Raw genomic sequence first — 27811 nt, 5'->3', positions numbered from 1 at the left:
AAAGTAGGCAAGAGCTGTGTGTGAAATCTGACCGTTGAAGCCATGTACTGGTACATACCTGGACTTGTGAACCAGCACTGCTGTGTTCTAAAGGGGAACTAGAGGGTAGAACTGAAGATCCATCTGACTGCGCTCAAATACAGACAGGTTCTTAGATGTAGGAAACAACAACCCAGTAGCAAGGGCAGGACATGAACAGGCATGTGGTTTCTGTGACCGAAAAGGCTGAAATATCCTAGTTATATCCCATTGAGTTGTTTATGCTGCAAAACTATGTACAGATAATGTTCTTTAGTGACATAAAAAAATCCAAAAGGGAGTCAAAGATCGTCAATTTTCAGGAAAAACCCTTAAAGAATTTTTCTTCTTTTGGTAGTGAACACACATATTACCCATACGGCCAAAATTTTCATCTACTAGTTACATTTCTGTCCTATTAATGCAAGATACAACATTGCTGATAGCAATGAAACAATACTGTAGTACACAACAACACTACTAAGGTTTGTTCTGAGAAGGAAATCAAGGAAGGTTCTTTTTTGCATTTTTAATATATTCCGCTACTTAGATTTTAGAAGAGGAAATAATTGCAAGTATTAATGCTTATATAAGATCAAAAGCCAACAAAAAAGCTTTTGTAGAAAAGTATTAAGATTCCTAATAATAAAAATATTTGCAAATTTAATTACAAATACATTTTAAAAGCAAAATCCTTAATTAAGTACATTAGGGTTGGTCAATATTGACAGTGTTCCTTTAAGAGGAAGGGAAGATAATACCCACTGCATCTGTGGGAACATCTAAACGCGTAGAGTATATACACTTATTGATCAAACTATGTCAAATATATAAAGTGAAGAAGCAGTATATACAATTTTGAACCTACACAAAGGTTATAATGGAAGATCAAGGGAGAGTCTTCTAAAATCTTAAGATATTAAGTACTACTGATTTCATGCATTTGTTCTACAACTTGTCCTAAAATTTCATCTACTACATCAATATCATAATTTACTTGCTGCAAGTCTAGATCAGGCATGATTGTAGCCAGAAGTTGTCCAACATTCACTCGAAGAGAGCGTAGTTTCAGGCTGTGAAGAAATAATTAGATATGATTAGATGAAGTTTTATGTTCAAATACACAGTACTTTAACAAAGCTGGACTAATACTCTATACTGGAGAGGCTCCATACATGACTTCCATAAACCAGCAAAAAACTGATGCAGTTAAAGCTGCATCAAGATAATTTCAAAATCTACCAGTTTTTCAAAGCTGAGCCTCTCGAGTTTTAATTTTGAAGGTGTATATTCCCTTAGTTTCAAACAAATACGAAGGGCTGAACTGAACTCTGCCTTTCCCAAAACATCGGAAATGTTTCTGAATGCTTTTAAGTTAGCAAACAAGCACTGGCACAATCCTTTATCCCACAACACCTTTTTATTTCTCAAAGCAGTATTAAAGCCCAGTATTTTTATACATTTAGAAGCACAAACTACTACCACCTATGGGAACAAAAGAAGAGAGAAGAGAAGGCAAGAAAGAGTAGTTTGTCAAAGGCTTTAAAATACAAAGAGGAAATAAGGTATGAGTTATAGTAGAGGGAAAACGCTATGCCTCCTCTTTTTGCTTTCTTTCCTGGATCCCCTTGCTCTGTCCTCTTCCTGATCAAATTGCTTCCAAATCACCCATCCCTTCTCTTGAGCATTTCCTTCTACTATCAGTTCCTTTATCATCTCCAGTAGCCAGTCTTCACAGTGCCACTGTATCCCAATAGGACTTGTGGTGGAAGTTACAAGTCCTGCATGTATTTGCTAATTCTTTTAGGAAGCACAAGTTAGATGCTGTGAGAAGAAAAGGAAATGCTGGCAGATACAGGGGAGATTTAACCATAGAAAAAATTAGATTGAAAAGGGTGTCTGGAAATCATCCAGTCCATTCTCCCCTCCCCTCACTCCCCCACCACCAACACACATTCAAAGCAGGGCTAACTCAGATCAGGTTGGTTAGAACCTTCTTGTGCTTTGAAAAACTCCAGAGATGGAGATTCCACAATCTCCCTGGGCCCTTTTTCAGGGTTTGACTACCCTCACTATGAACACTTTTTTCTCTAATATTTAAACAGAATTCCTTTTATTGCAGCTTGTGTCTATTGCCTCTCATCCTATCACTGTGCTCATGAGAAGAGGCTGGCTTCATCTTTTCTACACTCTCTCATTAGACAGCAGAAGAGAGCAATAGGATTTCAAGGCAAGCCACTCTTTCTAAGGCTATTTCCCTCAGCTTCTTTCTATATCAGATGGTCCAGGCCCTTGGTGGCCCTTCAGTAGACTTGCTCCAATATGCCAGTGTCATTCATATACCAGGGATCCCAAACTGGACACAATACTCCATGTTTGGTCTCACAATGCCCAATACTAGGGAAGAATCACTTCCCTCCAACTGCTGGCTGAACTCTTGCCAGTATAGCCCAGTAGGCACTGGGTTCTCCCACAATAAGAGTGCACTGCTGACTCACATTCAACTTTTAGTCCACCAGCATCACAGGCCATCTTCTTCCAAGTTGCTTTCCTAGGAGTATTCTCCAGCTTGTTCAACTGCATGGGGTATTTCCAACTCAGGTGCAGAACTTTGCAGTTGCCTTTGTTGAATTTCCAGGAGGTTTCTTTCAGTCCATTATTCCAATTTGTCACGGTCCCTCAGCAGCAGCCCTACCCTCCAGAGCATCAATGGTTCACTCCAATTTGATATCATTGTGAATTTACTGAATTAATTTTGCTCCGTCATCTAGGCCACTAATGAAGGCATTAACCATTACTAGCCTCAATACTGATCCATGAGCTCAGCAGTCTGGCCAATTTTACAACCCACTTCCTAGTCTACCTATCCAAACCATACCTCACAAACTTTGCTATTATGGTATTATGGCAGCCCATGTTGAAAGCTTTGCTAGAATGAAGGTCCACAGAGCTGGTCATCTCATTGTAAATGGAAATGAGGCTACAAAGGCATGATTTGCCTTCAGTAAATCCATGCTGATTGTTCCAATCACCCTGACTATCATAGGGTTGCATGTGGCTTCAAGGTAGATTTGCTCCATGGTCTTCCCAGGGACTGAGGCTGCACTGACCAGCCTATAGTTCTGCCTGTCCTAAATACGGGCATGATGACTGCTTTCTTTCATCGCAAGGCCAACTCGCCATCAACTGGCCAGCTCCCTCTGATGCATCTCATCTGGTCCCATGGACTTGTGTATGTCGAATTTGCTTAAATGGTCCCTTAATTCATTCACTTTTTACTACAGGTAATGCTTCGCTCCCTAAGACTACCTGGGCAGCCAGAGGTCAGACCTTAACAGTAAAAAACAAGGTAAAAAAGATACCAGGTACCTCAGTAATTTGTGCCTGACGCACCTCATGTCCTTTGCTACTAAGCACCTGCCCCACCGAGCAGCAGGCCCAGATTTTTCTTAGTTCTCCTGTTGCTGCTATTGTGCTTACAAAGGCCCTTCTGGCTGCCCTTCTTAGGCCTTGCCAGTTTTAACTCCAGTGGAGCGCTGGCTTTTAATTCCATCCTATGTGCCCAGGCAGCGTGATTATATTCCTGCTGGATGGCTCATCCCTGCTTCCATCTGGTATGTGTGCTTCTTCTGCATGTTTGCTATTTCTATTAACCAAGAGCTGCAAGCTCTCTGTAAGCTTAAACCCTCGTTTAGTTCAAACATACACTCTTTGAACACAACCTAGTTCCATAGGATTAGTCTGCAGCAAGAAGTTCTTACAGGAAAGGTAAGTTTCAAAACCAAACCCAAACTCTTTTCAGTAGAGTACTATTGATCCAAGAAAGAAAAATAGAATATAAAAGTGAAGTTCATCTACACAGCATAAGGTAATCATCACCCTCTTTCCTGCCTCCTTTGTCTCTCTTTGTTCTGCAAGTCATGTCTAGAAATTATATAACATTTTTCATATTTAGGAAGTGTCAGTATGGCATTCTATTGTGCAATGGCCAACCCTGCTCACACAAATACCTAAATCATAAAAAAAATTAAATAAATCACTTGATAAAAAAAATGTTACTGAGTTAGGAGTCACAAGAGGCAGTAGAAAAGAATTCCAAACACCACATTTTATTATATTATTATCAGACATGACCTTCATCAAGACATTTCAGATACAATCAGCCAGCCAAAATTTTGCTTGAAATATAGTCTAGAAAGAACAAAATTGATACCTTTCTCCATCAGAAAAATTTACAGAATCTTCTACATTACTGGTGGTAGAATCATTTGCACGTGTTACTGCTTGTGGAATTGAAGCTTTTAACCGTGCGATTTCTGCTTTCAGTTCTTCACATTGACAGGCAATTTGATTTTTTTCCACTTCTAGTAGTTCATTCTGGCAAGTAAATAATTTTATATATCAAATAAAATTGTGGTGGATTAAAGACAATGAAGTTAAATGATTTAAATTTGTATAAGTTAAGTTGAATGCTTTTAATTAACTTTTCAGTGAGAGTTTAAGATATGACAACCTAGACAAACTGCTTTAAAATAGCCAGCTCAACCACTGTGTATGTGCTCCCTCTAAGCCTGCTCAGTCTCTCTTGTCTTGCAGTCAGAGCCACTCAGAGCCTTGCAGTCCCTCTCAAGTTTGCTTATTTCTATCTATGGAAGCAAAAACCCAGAAGCTCCTAGGCTAATTTAGTATTTCTTCCCCCTTCTAGGTGGCTTGATTAGTTAGTGGGCTGAACTATACAATAACACATTGCGTACTAGAATTGCTATCAAACACCCATTAAAAAAATAAAAACAATTTAATTGTTAATTTGAAGGATATCACTGTTTTAACAAACATACCTCACTTTTATATCTGTCTCTCTCGATGCTGCATTTGTCCAGTTGCCTGAAAACATCATCCAGTTGCACAGCAATTTCATCTACCTCGCTCTTATTTTCACCATCAGCACACTTGCTGCATTCAGTTTTTAAGTTCTGCAGGGTACTGCATTGCTCCTTTAGTTTTGCTATTTCTTCTAAGGCCTGTTCATAGAGAATGGTGACTTCTGCCAAACTTCCTTCATGAACGTTTTCTTCAAGTGAAGAAGTTGTCTCAGTTGACTGATGGCACATTTCTTTTTTTACATACTTATTATTCATTTCTAAAATCGTCTGTTCCAGTGTTTCTACTTGTTTGGTTAATACTTCACATTTGTTTTGGTACATTTCTTTTTCTTTGTTTAATAATTGCAGCTGATTTTTCAGTTCATTTCCAAGATCTACAGATGTCTTGGAAACATCATTAGCATTGTGCTGTTTAGTTTCCATCTCTGCCCGGGGAACTTGAATATCGGTGTCATTTTCCACCTCTTCCTTTTTAACAACTAAATTTGGGAGCTCTGTCTGTGTCGCTGAGGTCAACTGTTCACTTTTTGATTCTGAAGTAGCTGCACTGCAAGGTTCTCCGACATCACAGTTTTCTTTCCGCTTCTCCTCTCGATCCAAATTAATACATTCAGTTTTTACTACAGGAACATCAGAATCTGCTGAAGGCTTTGGAGTACTGCTTTCCTCTAAAATAATGACATCTTCATCATCATCATCTTCATCATGGTTGTTGAATGTTTTGTCATTTAATCGAGGTGTCTTTGAAGACACATGTGTCACGCAACTAGGTGTCTTTCGTTTAAGACTGAGAAGCAAAATATTAAACTGATTATTGTATTGCTCAAATACTGCAAAGTAATTTGTTTCAAACTATGTTTAGTGTTTCTACAAGCACTATTAAAAACTACCACTCAATAACTAGAAAGGGATGTCTCTCTGCATACTATTTTCAAATACGTAGCCAGAGTAAATACCTTTCCTGTAAAAACAAGTTGCAGACATCCACACACTAAATTATTACCTTCACACATTATTTTGAAACAGACTCAGTATTTGCGGGAACAACTCTCCCACCCCGGTTCCATAACCAACAGAGGTTAAGGAAAACATACTGTGGAGTGTGGTTAACACAACACAATACAATCTTTTCCTAAAGAGACAAACCACTAAGCAATTTTCCTTGCCAGTGCACAGTATTTTTTTGCTGTATTCACTTTTGTACGTCACAAGGTTTCTAGATACTTTCAATCAACCTGCTGCCTCCTATACTCCCAAAAGTGACATATGAATTTTGGCAACTATCACCTGAAGATGGGACTACACCCAACACCATAATTTTCATTAACAAGTTATTCATTTTAGAAATAAATAGGAATCTTTGTACATGCCCACTAACCTGTTATCAGAATCAGAATGAGGTGAAGATTCTGATCTATTTAAAATAAGCAGAGGTCTTCTGACAGAAGCATTTGATGTTTCTGGTAAAAGTGATCTTGCAACAGCTTCCTTTCCACTCATAGCTGAGAATGTTTTGAAGTCTTTACTTGAAGAAACCGGTGTTTTTAAAAACAGTTCATTATTGATCTGTAAGATAATATCAGTTAAGAATGAAAAGAAACAGACATTAGTAGATTCTTCAGAATAGATTTAAGTAGTTCTCCTAACTATCTGCCAACACCTAAAATTCTGACCAACAGTTCTTACGTATACAACAAGGATCTCCCTGAACCAGGGCTGAGTGTTTTGCAGTAAGAAAGGCTAACTAGACTCCACATTGCCAACCCCAGTTTTCTTAACTTAGTGATTGCATAACCCCTTCCCCCAAACTCTACTGATGCGTGTTAAGTATGTTAAGATGTACAGCATGTTACAAAGCAGCAAGTTCTGTATCATAATTACAGGCTTCTGGCAAATTTCTCAGAGGACTCTGAATGCAGTACACCAGCTGCACACTCCTCTCCACGCACAGATTTATTGCTGGCAGAAAGCAGCTTTCTGATCTTACAAGCCTTTCTCTAGATACAGCTATTTTAGAGTACTGTGTAGAATCTCAGGCAAGAGCTTTTCCCAAGCTCTATCTCTGTCTGAAGTCTGACCATCATATATAAAGTATGGGACAGCCATCCCTGTTAAAGCTGTTCATAATTAATTCATTTTGTCTAAAACGAACAATACTTTACTTTTAGAAATTACTTTCATGCCTAGGTAAAAGTAATGGCAGAAAAATTAATACAATTAAGTATGTAGGTTAAAACAGCACATGCAAAAATCTCTTCTCCAGAAATGGAGTGGTCTTAGGTTAGCACTTTACTTTGAAAGCAACTTAAGCTAAATCACATTTAGGAAATTTGATTTGAGTTACAATCTACACATTCTCATCACTCAACCATGTTGATTTGCAACTGCATTTAACTTGAATTTGAGTGCCTCCTTGAAAAAGTACAGCTACTACAAGTCTGTCCATGCCCTGCCCCGCCCCCCCCAAGTTTTAAGGGCATCTTTATTTTCATATCCTCATCGCATCTCTCTCTAAAACAAATCCACTTTCAAGAATTAGATGTCATGCCATAAAAACAGGTATGAGCGACTGACATCTTTTCTAGTACTATTCTGTGAGAGGGCTTTGTCCCTCTCAAGTACTACACAGAAAGCAATGGTGTATTTTCCATCATCGGACAGCAAAGATTGGGGATTTTTGGTTTACTAATAGTAAGCATAACCTGTACAGCCCTCAAAACAAAACAGGATGTTGAACCAGTCAGTTGGCCACTAGCTAAAGCAAACTCTAACTCAAAGCCTAGCCTATTTGATCAAACTGCATAGAATTGCTGCCAGCAAGAACAACTCTGCTACCAAAGTCAGTTTCCCATCAAGAGTTACCTGGTGGCTGTACTCTACTCGCTTCTTCAGTTTTTCCTTGTCTCTGCACAGCAGCAAGTTAAAAAAAAATTAAGAGCTTAGATTCAAAATGTTAATTCATTACAAAACCAAATGAACCTCAAAATCTAAAAGCAAACACAATACTCCTTATCTCAGCTAGATACAATAAAGTTCTAATGAACATATTCTGGTTTATTGAATGAAAATTTTCAGTATGAACTTCGAAGCTAGTATAGCTTAAAGTTAGCTTAACTTCAAACAAGTTCTCTCTCAGATTAAGATTTATTTTAAAAAATTGAAAAAAACCTAAACCTCCCACTTCTAGAATGCTAGCCAGCACTAGTTAAAATTACCCAAGTCAGGTTTTTTCCATACACCTTAGCTAAGAATCCTCTTATTCTTAAATAAATGTATTGAGGTATTACAGCTGCTTCAACGTGGACCTTGAAAATAATAGTTACCTAGACAAGGTCTCCTAACAGCCCTAGTAGCTTGCTTCTCTAACATCCCAAACTATCCTCATACCGCTTACTACTGTGAAACAATGCCCCTGTTTGAGAGCTGTGCTTGAACACCAGCTGCTGCATTGCTCTCCTTAGTAGTTATTAAATGAGAGAGGCCCCTTTCATTACGACTTTCCTAATTTTGGTTTAGGAGGGCAAACAGGTATTAAGTCAAAGAGAGAAATTTGAATGTAATGCCAACATGCTAATAACAGAGCAAACAACAGTGCTATTCATCTATTCACCATTACAATCAAGTCTTGATTTTAGGGCACTATTTTCTGGCTGGATGTATTCCCAGAAAAGTTGTGATTATACCATAGGTGAGAGAAAAGGGCATTTAGTTTTCACATTCCTTTTCTAGTATTGAGACACTTGTACTTACTTTTTCTTGTAAGTTTTCTCATATGTGGGATGTATTAATTCATCGTCTTCTGGTTCTTCTGGCACATTACAATTCCTGAGTTAAGGAGGAAAAAAACAAGGTGACAAAGAGCTTAACATCCATGCTTGTAACAGCTGATAAAATAAGAACTAAAAGCAGTATTAAGATATTAATCGAAATCTAATTTTACCGGAATTGTGGGTCGGGGTTCAGTGTGCAGTACCACTTGTCTGGCAAGTGCTCTATTCCATCTGGCAGCTTCCGCCATTTCAGACATGCATCACATTGCACCCATGTCTGATCAGGCTGTTTTCTGTAATGGAAAAAATACCAGAACTTTCACATGAGAAGTTCACTTTCATGACTGAGTGCAAAAGAGTAATAACAGTATGTAAAATTCTTCTATGTAGAAGTGATACTCACTGTATCTCCTCAACTGGCAAAGCTAGTGGATATTCTTCATTTTTCTTTCTTTTCATTTCATTCCAGTAATCATTAAGCTTTTCTCCTAATGCTGCTATTGTAAGTCTAAAAAGGAAAGTTTTTAAAAGACAACTTTAAATAATCAAATTCTAGCACAGAAAGAGCCTTTATAAACTACAGTGAAAGAATAAACATATGAACCACTCATATTTCTATTTGTACAACAGTAAGCTTTTTGCTTTTAGAAAACCTTAGAAATTAGGAATTGTGTAAAGTCATGTTTGTCCACAAAGAGATTACTGGAAATATGGGCTGGAGCACAAAGACTGAAATCAAGAGCGCTCAATTCAGAAGTGTTGTGAATGTACAGTGCAAACCCTGAAGCTACCTCACCAGTTCAAACTTAGTCATAGAATAAACAAGTACAAAACCACCTCTGCCAATCCAGTACCTAGCTCTGTATTTGGCTGATGTTTCTGCACATCCATTAACTGCAGGTTCATGACTACTCTAAGCTGACGTACAACAATACTACATCGAGATTGCAGACCTATGATCACTTTAATGTAGTGTAAAGTTTACATGCTGCTAAAAGAAGCAGGCCAGTCTTACCCCAGGTTAATTTTTAGCTGGATTAGATTCCTGATCAGGGCTCATTGTGCAGCTCAGTGACTACTAGAGCTGGCACACACAGGAGGGAGTGGTGCAAAGAACAACGAGCCCCACAGGTGAGGTAGAGGTAAGACTGCCTCCTTGTCAGCATGCTGAATTTACATCAGAGTAAAGTGGCTGGGTAACCAGAGCCTGAAAGTCAGTCCCTCCCTGCCTGGCTTATTCCACCACCTACACCACCCCATCCCTTGAACTAATACAAATGTTTGTGCAGTGAACTAGTCTGACCTAGAGAGTTGTGATCTAGATCACCTCTGAACCCAAGTCATGAATTTCTGTGCCAAAAAAGGGAAGTACCACAGGGGCAGAAATGAGCAGCAAAGCACAGATGGGATCACGTCTCTCTTCTGAAGAGGGAAGAAGGGCAGGTCAGCTTACACTGACCATGAAATTACAGCATCAGTTTTATGTTTCTGTTTTGGGCTGGAAAGTTACCTTTTGAAAACGTGTAGCACTCTTTGCAGAAAAACCTTTATAAAAGATCTTTCAAGTGTAGTCTCTATGCCCATATTACAGGTGTTTTTAAAAAGAAACAAGTAAAAAGCATTCAACGCTCACTGTGCCAGCCTGTGGGAATGTAGTGCAAACCTTGGTCAACACAAATGACTACCCTACAGCATTCCTAATTCCTGACCCCTACCAAGGGAACTGTTAGTGCTACCACACAGGAAACGGTTCAGGGAACATCTATATTGAAAAAACTAACCCATGAGCTATTTCCCAGTTTGACTGATTCCCTGATCTGCTTTATCATGCATTCTCGTTAAGGGCTCTGCTAGCACCATGGTGGTAGAAACATGGGAACTGCTTAAAGCTGGCAATATTACTGCAAAGAGCAGCAAAACCGTGGGTACCATTTAAAGATGCAGGTGGATGGAACTGTAGTGGCTCTAGCAGCTATCAGGCCTGCTACTCCTCCTCCAGAGGGCTGCTGTTTCAACAGCAGGAATGACCAGATTTATCTTGCTATAGCCCCTCAATTGCTGCAATTGACAGCTCTGTTTATTACAACACTCTGGCATGGTTTCTCATTTATCTTCATATATAAATCAGCAGTTCCAGGAAAGCACTGTAAACAGTTCAGGTTGCTGAACCACAACTGGCTGAAGGGCAGAATATGCAGGAAATGACTTCCCCTGCCAAAGTTTACCCCACCTATGTTTGCAAGTCAATACCCTGAAATTCTAAGTCCACACTGAAAGCAAGTGTTAGGGCACATGGAAGGAAAGTGTCTGCTCCCTTAAGGGCATATGGTCAAAGGAGCCATACAGAACATACAGAGACAAACCTGACTGACAAGGGAGGTAGTGATAAGAACAAACCTGGTCAGTCACACTAACTGGTAAGGATATGTGGAGTGTAAGAATGTTTATTTTTTCAGTTGGGAGGATAAGGAAAGGGAAGGAGACAGAGAGTCATAAAACCTGATGAATTAGCATTAATGACCAGGTTTGTTTCTGGTTATTGTCTTTCACAGTAATTGACAGGCTACCAAGAAACCGCAGGCAAATAGGGATTTCACAACTGATAAGGATGCAAACCTGAGGGTCCAGGATGTTTGGAGTGGGTCAGTGGAACTATGCCAACCGATGAAGCAATGTGCATGGGGAAGGGGGAGCAGGGAGGAACAAAGAAGGGGGTGGATAGAAAAGAATAAAAATGGAGCTGGTTGCATGTAAAACAGGTTTGGTCAGTACAGTTGTCTGGCTGAGCCCTGCACGTGATCACCGCAGTCTGTCCCATCTTCTTATTTAATATTTTCTTAACTCTATGCATAATCTCATTCTCTATCCCATGTGTATGTGTATGGCAAGGACTAAGTGCCAGCTACTGGCGAGAGCTGTGTGTGTGTGAGTGGATTTGGTGTCAGCTACTGGAGATCTCAGCTGCCACCCACTGAGGCAGGAATGGCATGTCCCCCAAAAAACAGCTCCTGAGGTGGACCAGCATGAGTGAGGGGCTCAGCGCTAGCAACTGGAGCAGGACTGTGAGTCACAGACTGTGTGCCTGGTGCTGGCTGCTGGCGGTGGGATGAGTGTCTGCATCTTCCCCAGTCCAGGTGTCCTGGTGTGCATGGAGTGTGCGTGCGTAATTACAGCAAAAATAGCAAACTCCAAACTGGGTTGAGCGGTGAACAGCAGGGCCCCAGGTCCAGGCAGGGGTATCAGGCAGGCAAGGGTTTGTGCTGGTATACCCAGAGGGACTTGCAAATATGGAGTGTCTGCGGTACGAGTATATGAGTGCGCGTGTTTGCTAGCAAACACCAAACTGCACTAGCCAGCGTGTAGGGGACCAGTGAAGCAGGCGAGAGGGCCTGGGATCCAGGCAGGGGTAACAGAAGGACAGAGGGGCTGTGCCAGTACTCAGAGGATCCACAAATGTACATATGCCTGTGAACCTAGAGTGTCATGTGTGTGCCTTCACTAATGAGCTTCTATCTCTACTAGCCAAAGAAGAGGAAGGGACTTAGCTGTTTATGTTTTATGTGAGTCCCGTATGTAGGTGCACCTTGTCTGTGGCAGTCTGTGTAACCAGCCACATCAGTGTCCTCTGTGTGTGCGCGCATCTGGAACATGTGCTCAGCTTTACTACTGGTTGAACCTGCAAACAGGAAAGCGGCAGTCATGTCCCTCAGCCTGGGCAGAAACCCTGGGTCCCTAGGCTGGGCTCCAGTGGCTGGGCAGGAGGGAGTCCTGGGACAGGGCTGCTGGAGGAAGTGGCCACTCCTAATACCCCTCCTAATACCCCTTAACACGAAGCAGCACAGGAAACAGAAAATAGCCTTGTCATCGTGAGACGAAAGACAGTAATACAGAGTGGAACAATTCTCAAGGTCTGTATTCAGGAAATTTTCGCTGGACAGTTTTTACACCTCGTTCTGAAAACTGCTTAGGTAATTCATCCCCTCTAGCCTTTCCTCCCCCACATGCCTCCTTCCATAATGCCAGCATAAGTGATTCATAGCAGAGCAGCATAAACAGACTAGGAAATTTACCTGGCTAAAAACCAATTATCATTTCCAAAAATTGCAAGTCAGACTAGATTCCCAAACTGGTTCACAGTTTAACTATAGGAAATACCACACTAGATAGTGACTGATGGGATGGATGCCGATATGCGAAAAAGTGGCAACCTTGAGTTAGAGATAAAAACTGAAACAAAGCAATGTCCCAAATCACTGCTGCCTTCAGGATGTCAGGTATTTTAAATGCTCTATCAGGTAGCAGAGGATTTGAGGGCATTCAAGTCCACTCTTAGGAAAGAAATTGAAAAGAACATCTCAAAAACACCCAACAAAACTTTTCCAAAAAAACCCCCAAAAAACAAAAAACCCCAAACAAAAACTGTTACGAAAAAAGTTAATAGTGTGGGATTCATGTATCACAATTTTAGTCCTGTGCCATACAAATATCCACATCTCGACAAGTTATTCTGTGCTCATTTTACAATCAGTGAGGGGCAGAATTGCAACCAACCACTTTTAAGGCACTTGCTTTAAAATGATGTGTATGATACTCTAGACTTCACTGACTGCACAATAAAGGCAGTATGACCAGTGTAGAATTAAACATCCCACCCTTACTGTTCAGAACAGTCAAGCAGTTTAATGATGGAACATAAGCTTTTATTCTTACTACTTAGGAAACAAGAAGCCTTTATCGTCAAGTATTTCACAGTGAAAAACACTATTCAGTAGAAAGTCTATGTAAAAATATACATTTACCTGTATTCATTTGTGTAGTCAAAATCTTGTTTGTTGTGAGTTGGTTTTAGGAAGTCGCATTCAATAATCCCAACTACACCAACACCCATGTTGTTTGCCTGTAAGAAATTAAGATCCATCAGGAAAACCAATATATATTCTATGCTAACACTGCAAGAGTTTGTCAGAGGTAATTATAAGCTATATATACCCACTCAGTAAAAACAATTTTCTTTTTGCAGAGGAGTTGTAAGCCAGAAACTTGACACAAAGCCCCTAAATAAAAAAATCCTCTGTTCCACCCCTCTTTTTGTCCTGAAAGATATGCTCAGGCCCATATTTTGTGTATCAAGCTTAGTTTCAAAAACAAACATTAAAACAACTGCATACAATTTAACACAATGTAACTGCTGCACAAACTAAAAAAAGATGGTTTTGTAAAGGATACATCAATATCCTAGTTTCTGTCCGTATTCTTTTTTAAAATCAGCGTTTCAGTGACAATGATTTCTAGAGATGTTAAAGTATTTTTAAGCTTTAATTTCTTACCTTTAACTGACAGCCAACTCTTTCGTAAGCTTTGATGAGTCTATTTTTATGGTACATCATTATTCCATAATGATCTTTGTTTCTGCAGTTAAATCCAAAAGTAATTCTTACTGGTTTAGCCTTTTACCAGATATTAAGGAAAAAAATCTGGTTAATATCATGTAACACAAAAATATAGTTACTCCGAGTGTTCATTCCAAACTGGGTCCTGGAACTTTCTTTTTTTTTTTATATTGAGATAATTCCTTTGGTATGTCTTCACAAAAAAAAAAAAAAAAAAAACAAAAAAAAAACCAAACCCAAAACCGCAAACAAACAAAATCCCCCCAAAACCCCCCCAACACTAAACACATATAACTGCAACATACCCAGCAGAATCCAGACAGCTTACATAAAAAGTCACATCATTAAATTCACTGTGCAATGATGTAAATATCAGCAAAGGATACATTCAAAAATTTTGGCCTATATATATCGCGTTCAATGAAGGCAAGGCTTTTGGAAACCAGCTGTGTTCTCACTTTTTGTCCTCGCAGAATGATCTGCATTGTTGGCTTCAGATACAAAATACTGCAATAAGCCTACAAAGCACACAGTAACTCCTGTTAGTAAAAAAACCCCACAAACCTCAAGATATGAATATTTTACAATACACACTACGTTTAGGAAGACCAACTCAAGTTTTAACTAAATTTTATGAAATGTGGTCTTTTCCAACTTGAACCCAGAAAAAAAACCAGGAAACGCCAGTGTGCATAATAAGCATATGTATATCACAAATTAAATTAATAGCAATTGAAGGACTTTTATGAATATGACAAGTTAATCAGGTGTCTGAAGATACAGTTTTACCACTAAAAGAGCTGTCAAACACACAAGCCTCTCTTTTCTTATCCCCTATTAAGAGCTTAAAAATTCTATTAAATACTTGAAAATAACACACAAAAGCAAATGTGTTAACTTTGTTCCAAATAACTGCATACTATCATAGCTTTATAATAGCTGTGCAATCTTCTTATAAACATGTAGATCTATGACTTTTAATTTGCATTTCATTTATCATTACATTTACAACTTCTAATAATTGAAGTGGATATATGATTCCAGTGAGTCTTAGAACAATTCAAGGTTTTGGTTCAACTGGAATAATACTTCTGAATATTATCCACAAGAAGTGCCCAGAACACCTAGTAATTCCAGATGCACCTTCTTAAAAAAAGAAGCCTTCATAGTTTATGAATCAAATAGTGGAGACAATGGTCATATCCAGTAGCCTACAGAAAAGCCTTGTCCCTGTCTGCATGCAAGTATTCAAACAACGGAGCTGCTTCCCAATTCCTTTACCTCTTTTTGAAACCTAGAAATGACACTTTGCCAACCAAAACTGATCTGTTTTAAAAGATCCACATGGACATAGCATCAGTACTATATGCATGTATAACTGCACTATAATGGAATGTTTACTCTGCTGACAACCACACACAGTCCTATTTAATTTCTGAAGCTACTGATTGCATTTCCTTCTTGCTCCTTAGTGGATAATGATGGCTACATGTAACAGCAAAAGTTATTTGCCAGACTACATAAACCCCAGTAATTTTCTTCTAAATAAACGGCAAATGTTTACCCAAGTTCACAAATACATTCCACCTTCAATTTTCAAAATTAATGTTGTCATATTGCCCTAACATTTAAATTCTGACATTTGTCCTCCACTCTAATCAACACTTCTGTAGTACAGTACATTAAAATAAAAACATACAACCTCCAGCTCCCAAAAATAAACAAAACAAATAAATTTTAAAAAATGTTATACATACTCGCAATGAGTAGTCACTTTCTGGAACAATCTGGTCCAGTCTCTCTTGTTTTTTATATCCTCTTTTGCCTGTTTCATCTAAGTCTTCTGGAATTCTGATGTCATATTTATCCTTGTCGAAGTCAAACTCTGTTTCTTCATTTTTATCTCTAAGAAATAAGGTTAAGAAAATATACTAATTATGGGAAATAAAAAAAGCCAACACAAGATTAGGTTTTGTGGTGGATACAGCAGGTATCAGAAAGATGCAAGAGAAAGAGAATTCCTTTGAGCCATGGTGGTTTTCTTCACAGATTTGCTAAAATTCACATAAACAAAGTTCACCAGTTCCTTTCTGATATCCAAGGAATACAAGAGAAATGATAGCAAGTGAGACATTCATGAATTCTAACTTAATCTAAACAGGTCACACTTCAAAAATAAGAGCAGTCAGTATCAGCTTTGAATTCTGGATGGACCAAGACACATGCATTCCTTCTAAATGCAAAATTTCTGTACACTACAAATTGCCTTCCTAAGTTTTTTTTTTAATGTTGCAAAAATGACACTCACCACAGCTTTCCAACTCAATACTTATCACAATTTCTTATTGCACCACTCACCATATGTATACACTATATTTAGTTGTAGATGTATATGCTGCAGTGTACTGGCAGTACCTTTGCGCAATATTGAGATACACTGTAGTTGGCACAAATATTCCAGAAAAAGTCTTCTAATACTGAAACAGCTCTGTTTTTTTTAAGTAGACTAAATTACAACATACTAGAAACAACATGACCCCCCCCAAAGTGTTCTTTCCCACAACTTCCCATGAATACACTCCAAAATTCAGAACATGAAAGTTATCCTGCCCAATCAGCTGAGTTCACTGTATCTTCTTTTGCTCAAGCAATGAAGTGATGCACATTCCTAAAAATGTTCATACCTAAAAATAAATGAAAGTCTACCTGGGCAATGCAAATCCATTTCTGAAGTGTAAAGGAGGTGAAGTTTTTCTTATGGAGCAGGTGGCAAGGGGAAACAACCAAAACTAGGAATATATTCATTACCTCCAGCTTTCTTGTATTAAAATCTCCTAAGCAAAAAGTGATTCAGGGCTCTAATACTCACAAGAAATTAATGAAATTAAAAAAACCCCACTTTTCACCTGCTGTAATTGACCAAGATCTTTTTTGTCCTGTAACATTTAATCCCTACTCATCCAGGTGTGGTTTCCTGCCTCCTTTGACCCCACCCTTTTTCTGATGGGCAACAATAAAGAAAAGAAACTGAAACCCAAGCTAGTTTCTTGCCAAATCCACAGGACTGAAACAGTTAAAAATTGCTTCGTATGGATACCTTGTTATTTCAGGTATTTAAAACTACAGTAAGCTAAACACTTACGAACACAGTACAAGACAACATCTTTCCAACCAATTAGTGCCATCATAGTTAAAGGCATGATAAAGCTTTTCTGGACAGACCATCAGACAGGTTCTCTGCTAATAAGGCAGCAGCAAAGATGTGAAGGGAAGGGAAAGAAGATGGAAAGTGATGACACCCATCTGCCACTGCTACAGCAACAACTAGTTAGAAAAAGAAAAAAACCCAACAAGCAAGTCAAAGCTAGAAAAGGCTGGAAATCCATACTGCCATGAACAACCCCACAGAGGCAAGCAGATAAATAAGATAAATATACACAACTGTTTATTTACTTGGATTTCTATTTATTTTACGATAAACAGTTAAGAAGTTTAAAAAGGTCTAGATCCCTCTAGAAAGATCCTGCTGACGCCAAACTTGAAAAGCCAGCAATACTTGCCTGTGCATACAACTATTTTTTGTTTTAATCTTTGCATTCGTAATTTCACAGGTCTGAAGTAACAGATTTATAATTTATCTATTTCAATTCTTCTGGCAAAAGCAACAGTATCTTATCAAAGGAAAATATGAAGTCCTTTACATTCTGTCCTGCTACTTTGTTACTTGAGATATTAGCAACAGTTCTCATGCAACATTACAGCCCTTCAATCATGTGAGTTTGAGTCTAGTTTCCCAGTTACAGCTAACTGCCCACAGCCTTTTGGAATTATTCTACAAAAAAACCCCTTCTGTGTTTGCATATACTGAAAGATAACAAACTAAATGAGAGAGATAAGAGACTGAACTTCATCTTACCTTCTAAGATTCCAAATGATAATTCTTGTTCCTTTTTTCCCTATTATAGCATCTAGCTCTGCCAGTAATTTCTCCTCAGTAGAAAATAAAGAATGTGTTAAGATGGCCTTCAGGCTGTTTTTGGATTCTGTTGTATCACTTATCTGTCGTAAGCATGTTAAGGAGAAGTAAGTAATGAATGAAGTAAGCTTTCAGAAGATGAGGAAGCTTCTGCAACAGTACCCTGTACTCACTTCACAGGTTCTCATTCCACATCTCAGAGCTCCCACAAATTTAAAGGCTTTAACAAATTACATCCTTCCTTGCATCTTACAATTTATTTAGCATATCCATAAGACTAGACAAGGAGATTTCCTTTACTGACATTATCATCCAAATTTTGCATGTACCTGCAACTTTTCATTCAGAAATTGTTGAAAGGATATGTTGGTTGTTGAACGACACTATAGGAACCATGACATGTTCTGCTTTTGTGACTTCAAGGAAAGTCTGGGATAACAGGCCCACACTCATGGTTTCTCCATTCTTGGTGAAGACTATTGCATCTTTTCCCAGGCGCATGGACCCCGATTTAAACCCATTTCCATACAGTCCCACTGGAACACGGCCATTCATCGCAGATTTCTCACTGAAGCCAAAGCTGAAACATATGAAAACATCAGAAGAGTGTAAAGAGCCCTATAAAACTTGAAAACCAAAAAGATTCATGCAGGAATTAACAAATGAGACAAACACAGTAAGTTGATCTCTCATTTTAGAGATCAGGAACTACTGTACAATTAAACAATGTACAGTTAAACAAATCCTGAATGTTATCCGTATAACATTGCTAAAATCACACTGCAAGAATCCAGGGAAATTTGCTTTCATCTTTAAGTATGGAAAAGAAATATAATCTGCCTGGAATTACAAAATAAGCATTCTTGTGGGAATCTAATAGTTATCCTGTGGCTTCACAATAAATACTAAGAAAGGCCCCTAAAGCTTCCCCCCCGGCCCCCCACTTGCTTGAAAATGTGTGACCTCGAAATTTTCCATTAGGAACTAAACATTACATTTAAAGTAAAACAGGTAATTGTATATGGAACATGGAATTTAGGAAGCAAGCTATTAATTATGGTATCTAAGAGAAAAAAAAAAATAACAGTTTGAATTCAAGCCTGCTCAAGTTTAAAGCCAGAGATTTATCTACAGGCAGAGCAATCTTTCATACTAAAAGAGCAACTGAACAGCAAGCTCTTTGCTAAGTGTAGAAACAAAAGTTGCAGAAAGATCCGTCCAAACCCTATAGAATATTTAAAGCTAAACAGAAAAACCACATCAATATAAATATCATCCCCTTAAGTTTTCCACAATACCGTCTATTTTTCAGTACTCTAAAAGTTTTGAACTGAGTCTCCCCTTTTCTCTTGCTTGCTATCTTAAACTAAAGCAGTCTTGAACCAAAAAAAAAATTCTCCTTAGTTCCACTAAAGGGCACTACAGAGAGTTTACACAGCCCAACCACTGCATGGAAAGTTAAATGGGAAGGTTGACGGAAAGGATAAAAGGAAATTATGAGAAAAAAATACACTGACAAAGTTGTGTGAAAGTTTTGCTAGCATCTCTCTATTCCAGAGTCTCACTTGGATAATCGCTCACCTTCAGAAATGTTAAGTTTATGAAGAAAATTAGTCAATTACATATGAGAAAAAGGAATAAGCTGAGCAATAACAGAACTAGAAGCTGGAACTTTTACAAGAAAACAACTGCAAAAGAGGTTATCCACCTTAGCATTTTGTGCAGCTTCTCTGAGTTCATACCATTTCCATTATCAGTGAATGTCAGGCATATATTGTTGTTTATCACCGTTTTGTCTATCCATATCTGTTTAGCGCTCACATCTGGATCATAAGCATTATCTGAAGAGGAAGAAAGCAAAAAAGGGTGGGATATTGAAAAGCAAAAATTAAACAGTTTAAGTGTGAACATATTTTAAAGTGCTTAATTCCAGTGAAGATGTCAGATAGTTACTACTCTTCCAAAGTTACTTAAATCCATACATAGCACACAACAGAGCTTCAACTGGCAGGAATACACATATAATCAATCTGCTGAATGTTAGTCTTGCAACACTGCCAAACAGCTATATGGAATAGCTGTCCCTAACTTTATTCTGGTGCTATGCTTGCACGTATGTTTATTTGGTGAATATGGCAGCCTAACGTAGTTCCCTAATGACCCTGAAGAGTCACATACTAAACTAATGGAGCTCTAAAATTGCGGCCATTTTTCAGCTCTGCAGTTAGGTACGTAATATAGTTGCAGAAATTTTGTGCTGGCATAGATATCAATTTCTCAGCTAAGTCACAGAATATTAGTCAACTTTTGCACAGAAGCAAGAAGCCATAGTTTTTAATAAAGTAAATGTTACGCTAAAACCTAAGTGTCCTAAGACACCATCTTCTTTATAGATGACAACACTAAATCAAAACATTACGATGAAACAGCTGCATCAAAACCTGGCAAACCTTGCCTGAAAACACCACACAATTTCCTCGGCATTACAAATTACAGTAATATATAGGCAAAAACGTAGGTGGAAATGAGCAGCTCAAATGCGAGAACAGAAAATGAAACCAAGACAAGTTTCTACTTTTGTTTCCTGTCTCCCAAACACCTGTTGCAACATGTACTTTCTTCTAGACATGCAAACATCTCTTCTGACTGGCTCTCAGGAGGAGAGGTTATTGCCTGCAATACAGACAATGGCACATCACTAATATACACGGCTGCAACAACATCTTACCTGCTGCGGGCCTGCGGGCTTTTTGATTGGGAAATCAGATTTGAAATACTCTGACAACTTCAGCTAATCAGATTTGAGACACTAAAAAAAAGCAAGCAAAAAAACTGAAGCCCAGCTCCCCACATCCCAGATGGTTCTGTGAAATCTAGCATTTTGACTCCAGAGGTGCAGGAGATTTAGGTGAAAAAATTCATCCTGCTCTGCTACCACATCACTTCCATATTAACAAAGCTGAGTGTCACAAATATGTATTTTGCTAGTGCAAGTTGTTCAAATGTAAGAAGGTCTGACTTTCACAGAAGGGAAGTACAAAATGCTTTAGACTAAACTTTCTATTTACAGGATTTGAAATAGCTCGCAGCATTGCTACCACAAGTGAAACAGAAACCATGGCTCCACAAAGATTTCTTGGCAGCACAGCTAGTTTAAATCTCATCTGCCCTAACACCACTTTCTCACATCTCTTTTCCCCCCTTCCCCAGCACCGTGCTACTCATGGAATCTGTGAGGGGGAAAGCATAGGGAGGAGGAGGGGTGGGATGTGATGGCACAGCAGGAGGTAGTGCCCCTGCCTCGCTGCCTGTTTTGCAGGTTCAGCTGAGGGCCATAAATAAACAGCTCAAGCCAACATTGTGGCCTATAAAAAGGAAGCACAGCTTGGTTGCTTGCTTTCTATAAGCATAAAGTACTCATTGCATCCACAGTGTTCATAAAACATATTTCAGCATCAACAAAAGAGGACATTCCAAGTACAGTTGAAAGTTTGAAAGCATTCTTCTAAGACCATAATTTGTGCAAGTCTTCTGATTTGCTAGCTCACCAACTCTCTCTAGATGTCCCATTTACCCCCTTCCAAGTATCACCATTAGTTCACCTAAATTTAATCTGACCAAGGACGACTGGGAGAAGCCAGCAATATACCCATCAAAAAGCTGACAGGAGGAACTAGAGCTTAAAAGGCAAATTTTAGCACACAGACCATTAACGTTTTAGTTAAGTTTGCATAAAGTAATATTCGGGCCTCCATAGTCTAACCCTGTTTATATTATTTGATGGGGGTTCCTGCAAAGTTATTGTCCTCGGCCAGCTGTCTGTACAGGATGCAAGTGCGCACGCTCATCTTTGGAACATGCACTCAGCCTTACTAGGCTCTGGGCCTGGGAACAGCAAAAAGCAGCAAAAGGCTCCAAATGGTGGACTAGAAGAGAAGGAATTCACTTGGTCCCACAGTCTTCTATATTTGGCAATCCTTAATAAATTCAGTAAAAAAGAAACTGACAAATCCTACAAGACCCCTGCAACTGATGTCAGGTAGTATGTATGCTGTTAAGACAGAAAAAAAATCAATCTGACTGTACCAGGAAAAAAAAAAAAAATAAAAAAAAAATGATGTAAGATTCTGAATGGTAACAACAGGATCAACTCCTTCCCCTACCTGAAGAAAAAAAGTTTTACAAGAAGAAAAGAGTATTACAATCTAGTACTCAGGCAAACTATTGATCCACATACCTATAAGTTCTGCAATTGCACTGAAAGGCCAGGTGTGACTGGTAGAGTTGGTATGCAAGAACTTCGGACAAAGCTGAAATAAACCACCAACAATGGCATTAGTTTGCGCTCTTCAACAATACCAAGCCAGAAAACAGTACATTAAATAAAGTGACATTAAATGAAGCTGTTTTGTACAACGCTACCGAAAGGCTGCACTTGAATTTACTTTTAGATATTGGCATACTAACACCTTTTAAAGGGAACATTAATATAGCTATTAGGGACAAGAGAGTAATACAGAATTCAGCACAGTATCACACTATATTCTGAGCAAGAGTTATATTGTCATCCTATCAAACTCTCTTTTATCTTTCTAAAAACTACTGCTATATACTGATGCTAAAGGTTACAGAAAACGTCAGAGTCTTAGTCCAAATCTAGTAACAGAAGCACATGCTCTCAAATGTTAAAAATTTACATCTTAAACCATGAGTATTAAACTTAATCCGAAAAGTGAACAGCACCTAATATACTCAGTGGTTTACTGCCTGATGTCATTGCTCCTTTTGCCCATATTGATCAAAATCACCTGTCAGATTCCCTCAACTAGTGGTTTGTGCTTTTAGCAATTTGATCTCTTATGATAAGATGGAACCAGATGAACACAGCCACTACTAGGATTAGATAAGAATATGCAAATGAAGTACTTATTTACAGGACATATCTTTTAGATGTCAGTGACAAAAGTGTTCTCAAGTAATTTATGAAAGCCTGGGTTCATATATATTCACCTGGGTCAAAAGACTAGGAAAACGAGAACTAAATATCCATATAACTTCAGGATTTGTCAATGCAATGTTTGGAGAAATTTAACTACTGAAACTGATACGACTGCATTTGCATTACCACTGAGAATATCTGTAATTATACTTTTACAAGGCCTTTAACACAAACCCACTGCACATATATGCTTAAGCCTCGCTGGCATAGTTATGTTGATGGCATAAAAAGCAGTATCTAGGAATATGTAACACTGGAAATAGTCCTTGTACAGTGCAGTTACATCAAAAAACCACAATACAATCCATATTATAATATATATAAAATCAGAAAATATTTTAAAATAGTGTGTACATATCCATACTTCATAATTTTACAGAACTACTACACTGACAAGCACTTTTATATAGCTAGTGAAGTCTAAATAAAAGCAAGGAACCACTTCAAGCCTCTAAGTTCATTTATCAGTGAAAAGAAATAATGCTACAAGCAAGTTCTAGAGCCATGAGCCAGGTACCAGAGCAGGATTAAGGCAGCAGCAGCAGCCCTACTTCAGATCAACATAAATTGCCAAGAAACCTCACCTTGATTCTAAGGTCATAAGAGCACAGGACACACTTTCAGACTGCAATTTAATCCCTGCATTTCTCCATCGAGCTAGAGTACAAGTATGAATAGACATCATGTTCTTCATTGCCATCTGTGCTTTAAAACTCCAGTTTTATAAAATCTGGTAAATTGAGTCAGCCTAAGTCACTGTGCCACTTTCAAATTCCTAACAGATACTTACAAATAATTTAGAATCCAATAAGAAAATTACATCAAGCCTGTTAACAGAAGCCTCACATATTCCATGGCACATGGTTAAAAGGATCTTTCGATTTCTTCCTCTGCCATACGGTAACTCAGTGGATCTTAAGATCTCTGTATGAGTCTCTTCAACCTTTCACAGTATTGGCAGCATTTGTTCCCTTGCTTTCTGAGCTTCATGATCAAAATAGACAAGAAACAACTGGCGATATTTTTTCCACCTGAAATCCCTCCTTGTCAAAACATAAATACTAACATTCAAAAAAAACCCAACCCACCGCACAGATACACATTCAAGCATTCAGCATCTGCAACTCACTGCTGAAGTATTTCTCTGCTGCTAGCCAGTGAGAAACTCCAACCATACAACCCAGGTAGACTGGGACCTCTGGAGTTACTACTGGCATCATAACCTCAGCAATACGGACTTGGTGAAAAGTCCTGAATGTAGCTTCGACAAAGGCATGAATTCACAGTTGTGAACCTCCCCTGGTCACCAGGCAATGCTAATGAAGGAGGGAACGTCAGGATCACCGACACAGAGACAAGTGTCCTTTTTTCTGTGAAGCAAATCGTACATGTGCACAGCAAGAGAATCTCTTCACGCGTTGCCTGTGTAATGCAATGCTTCTCCATCCCTCATTTCACTGCTGCATACTAGTGTTTAACTTTGAAAAAACCCAGCCTTTTAAAGAAACAGCATCTTCCACAAAAACACACAAGAATTACGGTGATCTTCTATAGATCACTTTCAAGTAGTAAGGTTTTGAGAAAGGCTGGAAGGTGGTACACGGAACTGGGAACTTGTAAACATGTACATGAAATAAAAAGATATGGGTTGGAACACGGGAACTGTAAGAAATTGATTCTTGGCACTAGTATCTCCCCCAGCAAAAGGTGAGCGAGCATCCCACAGGGTAGTTCACAGGGAAGTCTACCTCAGAGCAGAGAGCACCATTTGCTCATGTAAGGCATTGAAACAAGGGCACTCAACAAAACCGGATTAAAAAATGGAGAATAGTGGTTTAAGGCTGTTACCTTCATGCCTGGCTTCAGAGCACACCCAGCTGACAGCAGCAACTCATCATTTCCTGATGAATTCATCAGGAAATATTTAAGCCCATTTCATCCCCTAACACTTAATTTCATCAAACGACCATTTTAATTGGCTCATGAATACTTGAAGTTCAATAAATAGAGTAAGAAAGAGTTAGTCCCCTGGTGAACACTCGCTTTTGGCTATGTTAGCATGACCACAGCCAAGATGATTCAGTTGCTTTGTTCACTGGGCCTAATACCTTATGTTGCTAAGTGGGTTTTGGTTAGTTTCACTTTTTCTCCTGTGACCAAGTGCAGTCAAATCCCTTTTGGAGATACAACTAAGCCTCTCCCTCCTTCAAACTACATATACAGTTCATGTTATAAAAAGACTCAGCTGCACTAAGAAGAGCATCTCCTACAATTATGACCAGCAAATATTTAAGAACAAAGCAGCTCTTATCTCTCCAAAATGACAGACAACTTTGGGAATTTTAATTTTCCAAGAGAACTGGAACTCTTCCATCCCTTGCAGAGAATAAGGCATGCACAAATCAAATTACCACTGAACAATCTGCCTTGTCTTATAAAGTATTTTGCAACTTTTTGGGGAACAACCCTACTGCCATTTCCCCTGCCTCCTGCTTATGTCCTCTTTTCTTCCTCCCTCCCAGTTATGCTAGTCCACTTACATGAATGTGTAATGAACCTCGTCAGGGAGCTGATCCAAAATAAAAATAATTTTAAAATCTTATTTTTAACCTGGATCACTTCCCTGATCTGTCTCATCATGCAACCGAGCAAAAAATTCACCAGAGCAACAGAAGGAGATAAATGTCAGTGTGGGAATGAGTTACCAGACCCGCTCACACTGCCTGTGTTGTTTATATATGCTTCTGAAACTAATGGAAATATTTTGGTGAAACCCAACATATTTCCAAAGAACAGCCTCTGACAGAAGAGACTGTGACCATCAGCCCTCTATTGTTCTCTAGAAAATAGAGCCTTTTACACTGCAGGCCACAACCTGTTAAAAAACCGTGAGCTGCTTCACTTCTTTAGTGAAAACCTACAAAAACCACAGCTTTCACCGGAAACAGACTGAATGTAAACTTTCAGTTATGACTACTGACAAAAAAAACCAAACAGCATCCTAAAAAAAATTCAGAAAGTTACCAATTGCACCAACTTTAGCTTAGATTTCTCATCTGTATCTGTAAGAGTTCAGCTTGCCAAAGTGATTTCAACTTGAGAACAATTTTAAACTCTGCAGTCTCAGTTGTGATTTTTTTTTTTTTTTGCAAAGGATGATTATTAACGCTGATGTATTTTTCCCCTCACAAAGACTAACAATGCATTAAAAACAAAGGGAGACCTCCCTCCTTTTTTTTTTTTTAAACATTGTGTTATCTAAAGAAGAAAGAGAACACTTGTCTAATAAAATATATCAGACAAACTGTGGATTGCAAACACTTAACAGGAATTAAAGACCTGAAGTGAAAGTGTAATTCTTGAAGTTCAAGTAGATGACCTTTATAGCTAACCTCTGCAACCACAGCAATTTTTATTATGGTAATTTAAGCAGCACTGCGAATATACTAACATATGTTTTTCACTCAAACGTTTGACAAGTTACTTACTGTAAGGACCCAGCTTCTTTCTACTATTCTATAAGTAAAGTTATGAACCAGGTGTTTGTAACTATAAGCGTGACTTACAGGCATAGATAGCTGAAGTCAGAAAGGCTTTAAAAAACATCCCGTTTCATCAATGATGTATCAAACAACTGAAAAAGTAGCTCTAAGTTAATATGTGTTAGCACAAATAAGGAAATGACCAATTGCCACAAAAGGACAGCAGCGAGCAATACCGTGACTGAAAAGCACAACACAGTAGTGGATTTAACTGCGTGCACGTTCATCGCCCTCGTTAAAATGTAATTAGGCCTCTTGCAAAAAGTAGTTAAGACTTTAAGCTTCCAATTAGAGGTCACCATGTTCACAACTAACTACATCTCTACAACAGGCTGTAACTTCCCCCTGCCCCCAATAACCACCCCACGCACCCACCCACCGCGACTTCCCCTCCTGCACAGCCTGAGCTATGCCTGATTTGGTGCCGAGATGGGTGACAGAGCCCCCAGGGCCTGCCTCCCGCCCTGGAGCCGGTGATGGAGGCCCCCCGGGGGCTTCCCCCACCCCCGCCGGCGGGCGATGGTACCCGCGGCTTTTCCCGTCAGCGAAGTGACCAAGCCAGGGGCCGGGTAAGGGCGCTGCCGGGGACAGCGTCAGACGAGAGACAAGTCTGAGGAGAGGGGTGCTGGTTTATTTTAGGCGACGGGCTCCGGAGTCCGCCGTTCCCAACACTTGGCCGGCAACTTTTTGCCCCCGGAGAGGGGCGGCGTCGCCCCCAGCCCGGGCAGGCTCCGCTACCCGCTTCCACCGAGGGAAAGCAACGAGCGGCCCCAGCGGCGGCACGGCAGCTCCCTCCTCCCCAGGGCGCCCGGCCCCTCAGCCGCCGCGGGCCTCGCACAGGCACCCCCGCTCCCCCCGGCTGCCAGCAGCGCCGGCCCCGCAGCAGGGACGGCCGGGGATAGGCGAGAGGCCGCCCCCTCAGGGGCCCTTCCCCGCCGCCCCGCGCCACTCACCGCGCTGAGGCGGATGCCGCCCTGTGTTTTCGCCGCCATCTTTTGTGCCGCAGCGAGAGCCGGGGCGGGAAGCATCGGGGGCGGGCGAGGCGCCGGGGAGCGCCCAGAGCCCGCACTTCCGCCTCGCCCCCTCCCCGCACGCTTCCGGGCCGAGGCTGGGCCGTGCCGCCCGGGCCACGCCCCTCCCGGCGGGCGGTGGCGGCCGCCAGGGGCGGGGCTGCCGTTAGGGGCGGGCGGCGGCCCCCGGAGCCGCTTCCCCAGAGCGGCGGGGAGGGGCGGC

The 27811-nt window shown here is 39.8% G+C and overlaps 1 protein-coding gene across 1 annotated transcript; it reads right to left on the bottom strand.

Annotated features, from left to right (window-relative positions):
• Positions 1 to 61: 61 nt before the first annotated feature.
• MORC3 (MORC family CW-type zinc finger 3) lies at positions 62 to 27602 on the bottom strand. Its single transcript, XM_075711347.1, has 17 exons — positions 27532 to 27602; positions 22275 to 22347; positions 19746 to 19878; positions 18403 to 18617; positions 17978 to 18125; positions 15819 to 15966; positions 14448 to 14579; positions 13999 to 14118; positions 13471 to 13568; positions 9075 to 9179; positions 8842 to 8964; positions 8652 to 8726; positions 7764 to 7806; positions 6280 to 6467; positions 4857 to 5688; positions 4232 to 4395; positions 62 to 1091 (listed from the first exon to the last, which is right to left on the bottom strand). The coding sequence occupies exons 1-17, from the start codon at positions 27568 to 27570 to the stop codon at positions 938 to 940; spliced, it is 2790 nt and encodes a 929-aa protein (XP_075567462.1). The 5' UTR covers positions 27571 to 27602; the 3' UTR covers positions 62 to 937.
• Positions 27603 to 27811: the final 209 nt, after the last annotated feature.

This window comes from Pelecanus crispus, chromosome 1 (genome assembly GCF_030463565.1).
Source record: "Pelecanus crispus isolate bPelCri1 chromosome 1, bPelCri1.pri, whole genome shotgun sequence".
Taxonomy (NCBI): domain Eukaryota; kingdom Metazoa; phylum Chordata; class Aves; order Pelecaniformes; family Pelecanidae; genus Pelecanus; species Pelecanus crispus.
This window is presented reverse-complemented; position numbering and strand designations above follow the sequence as displayed.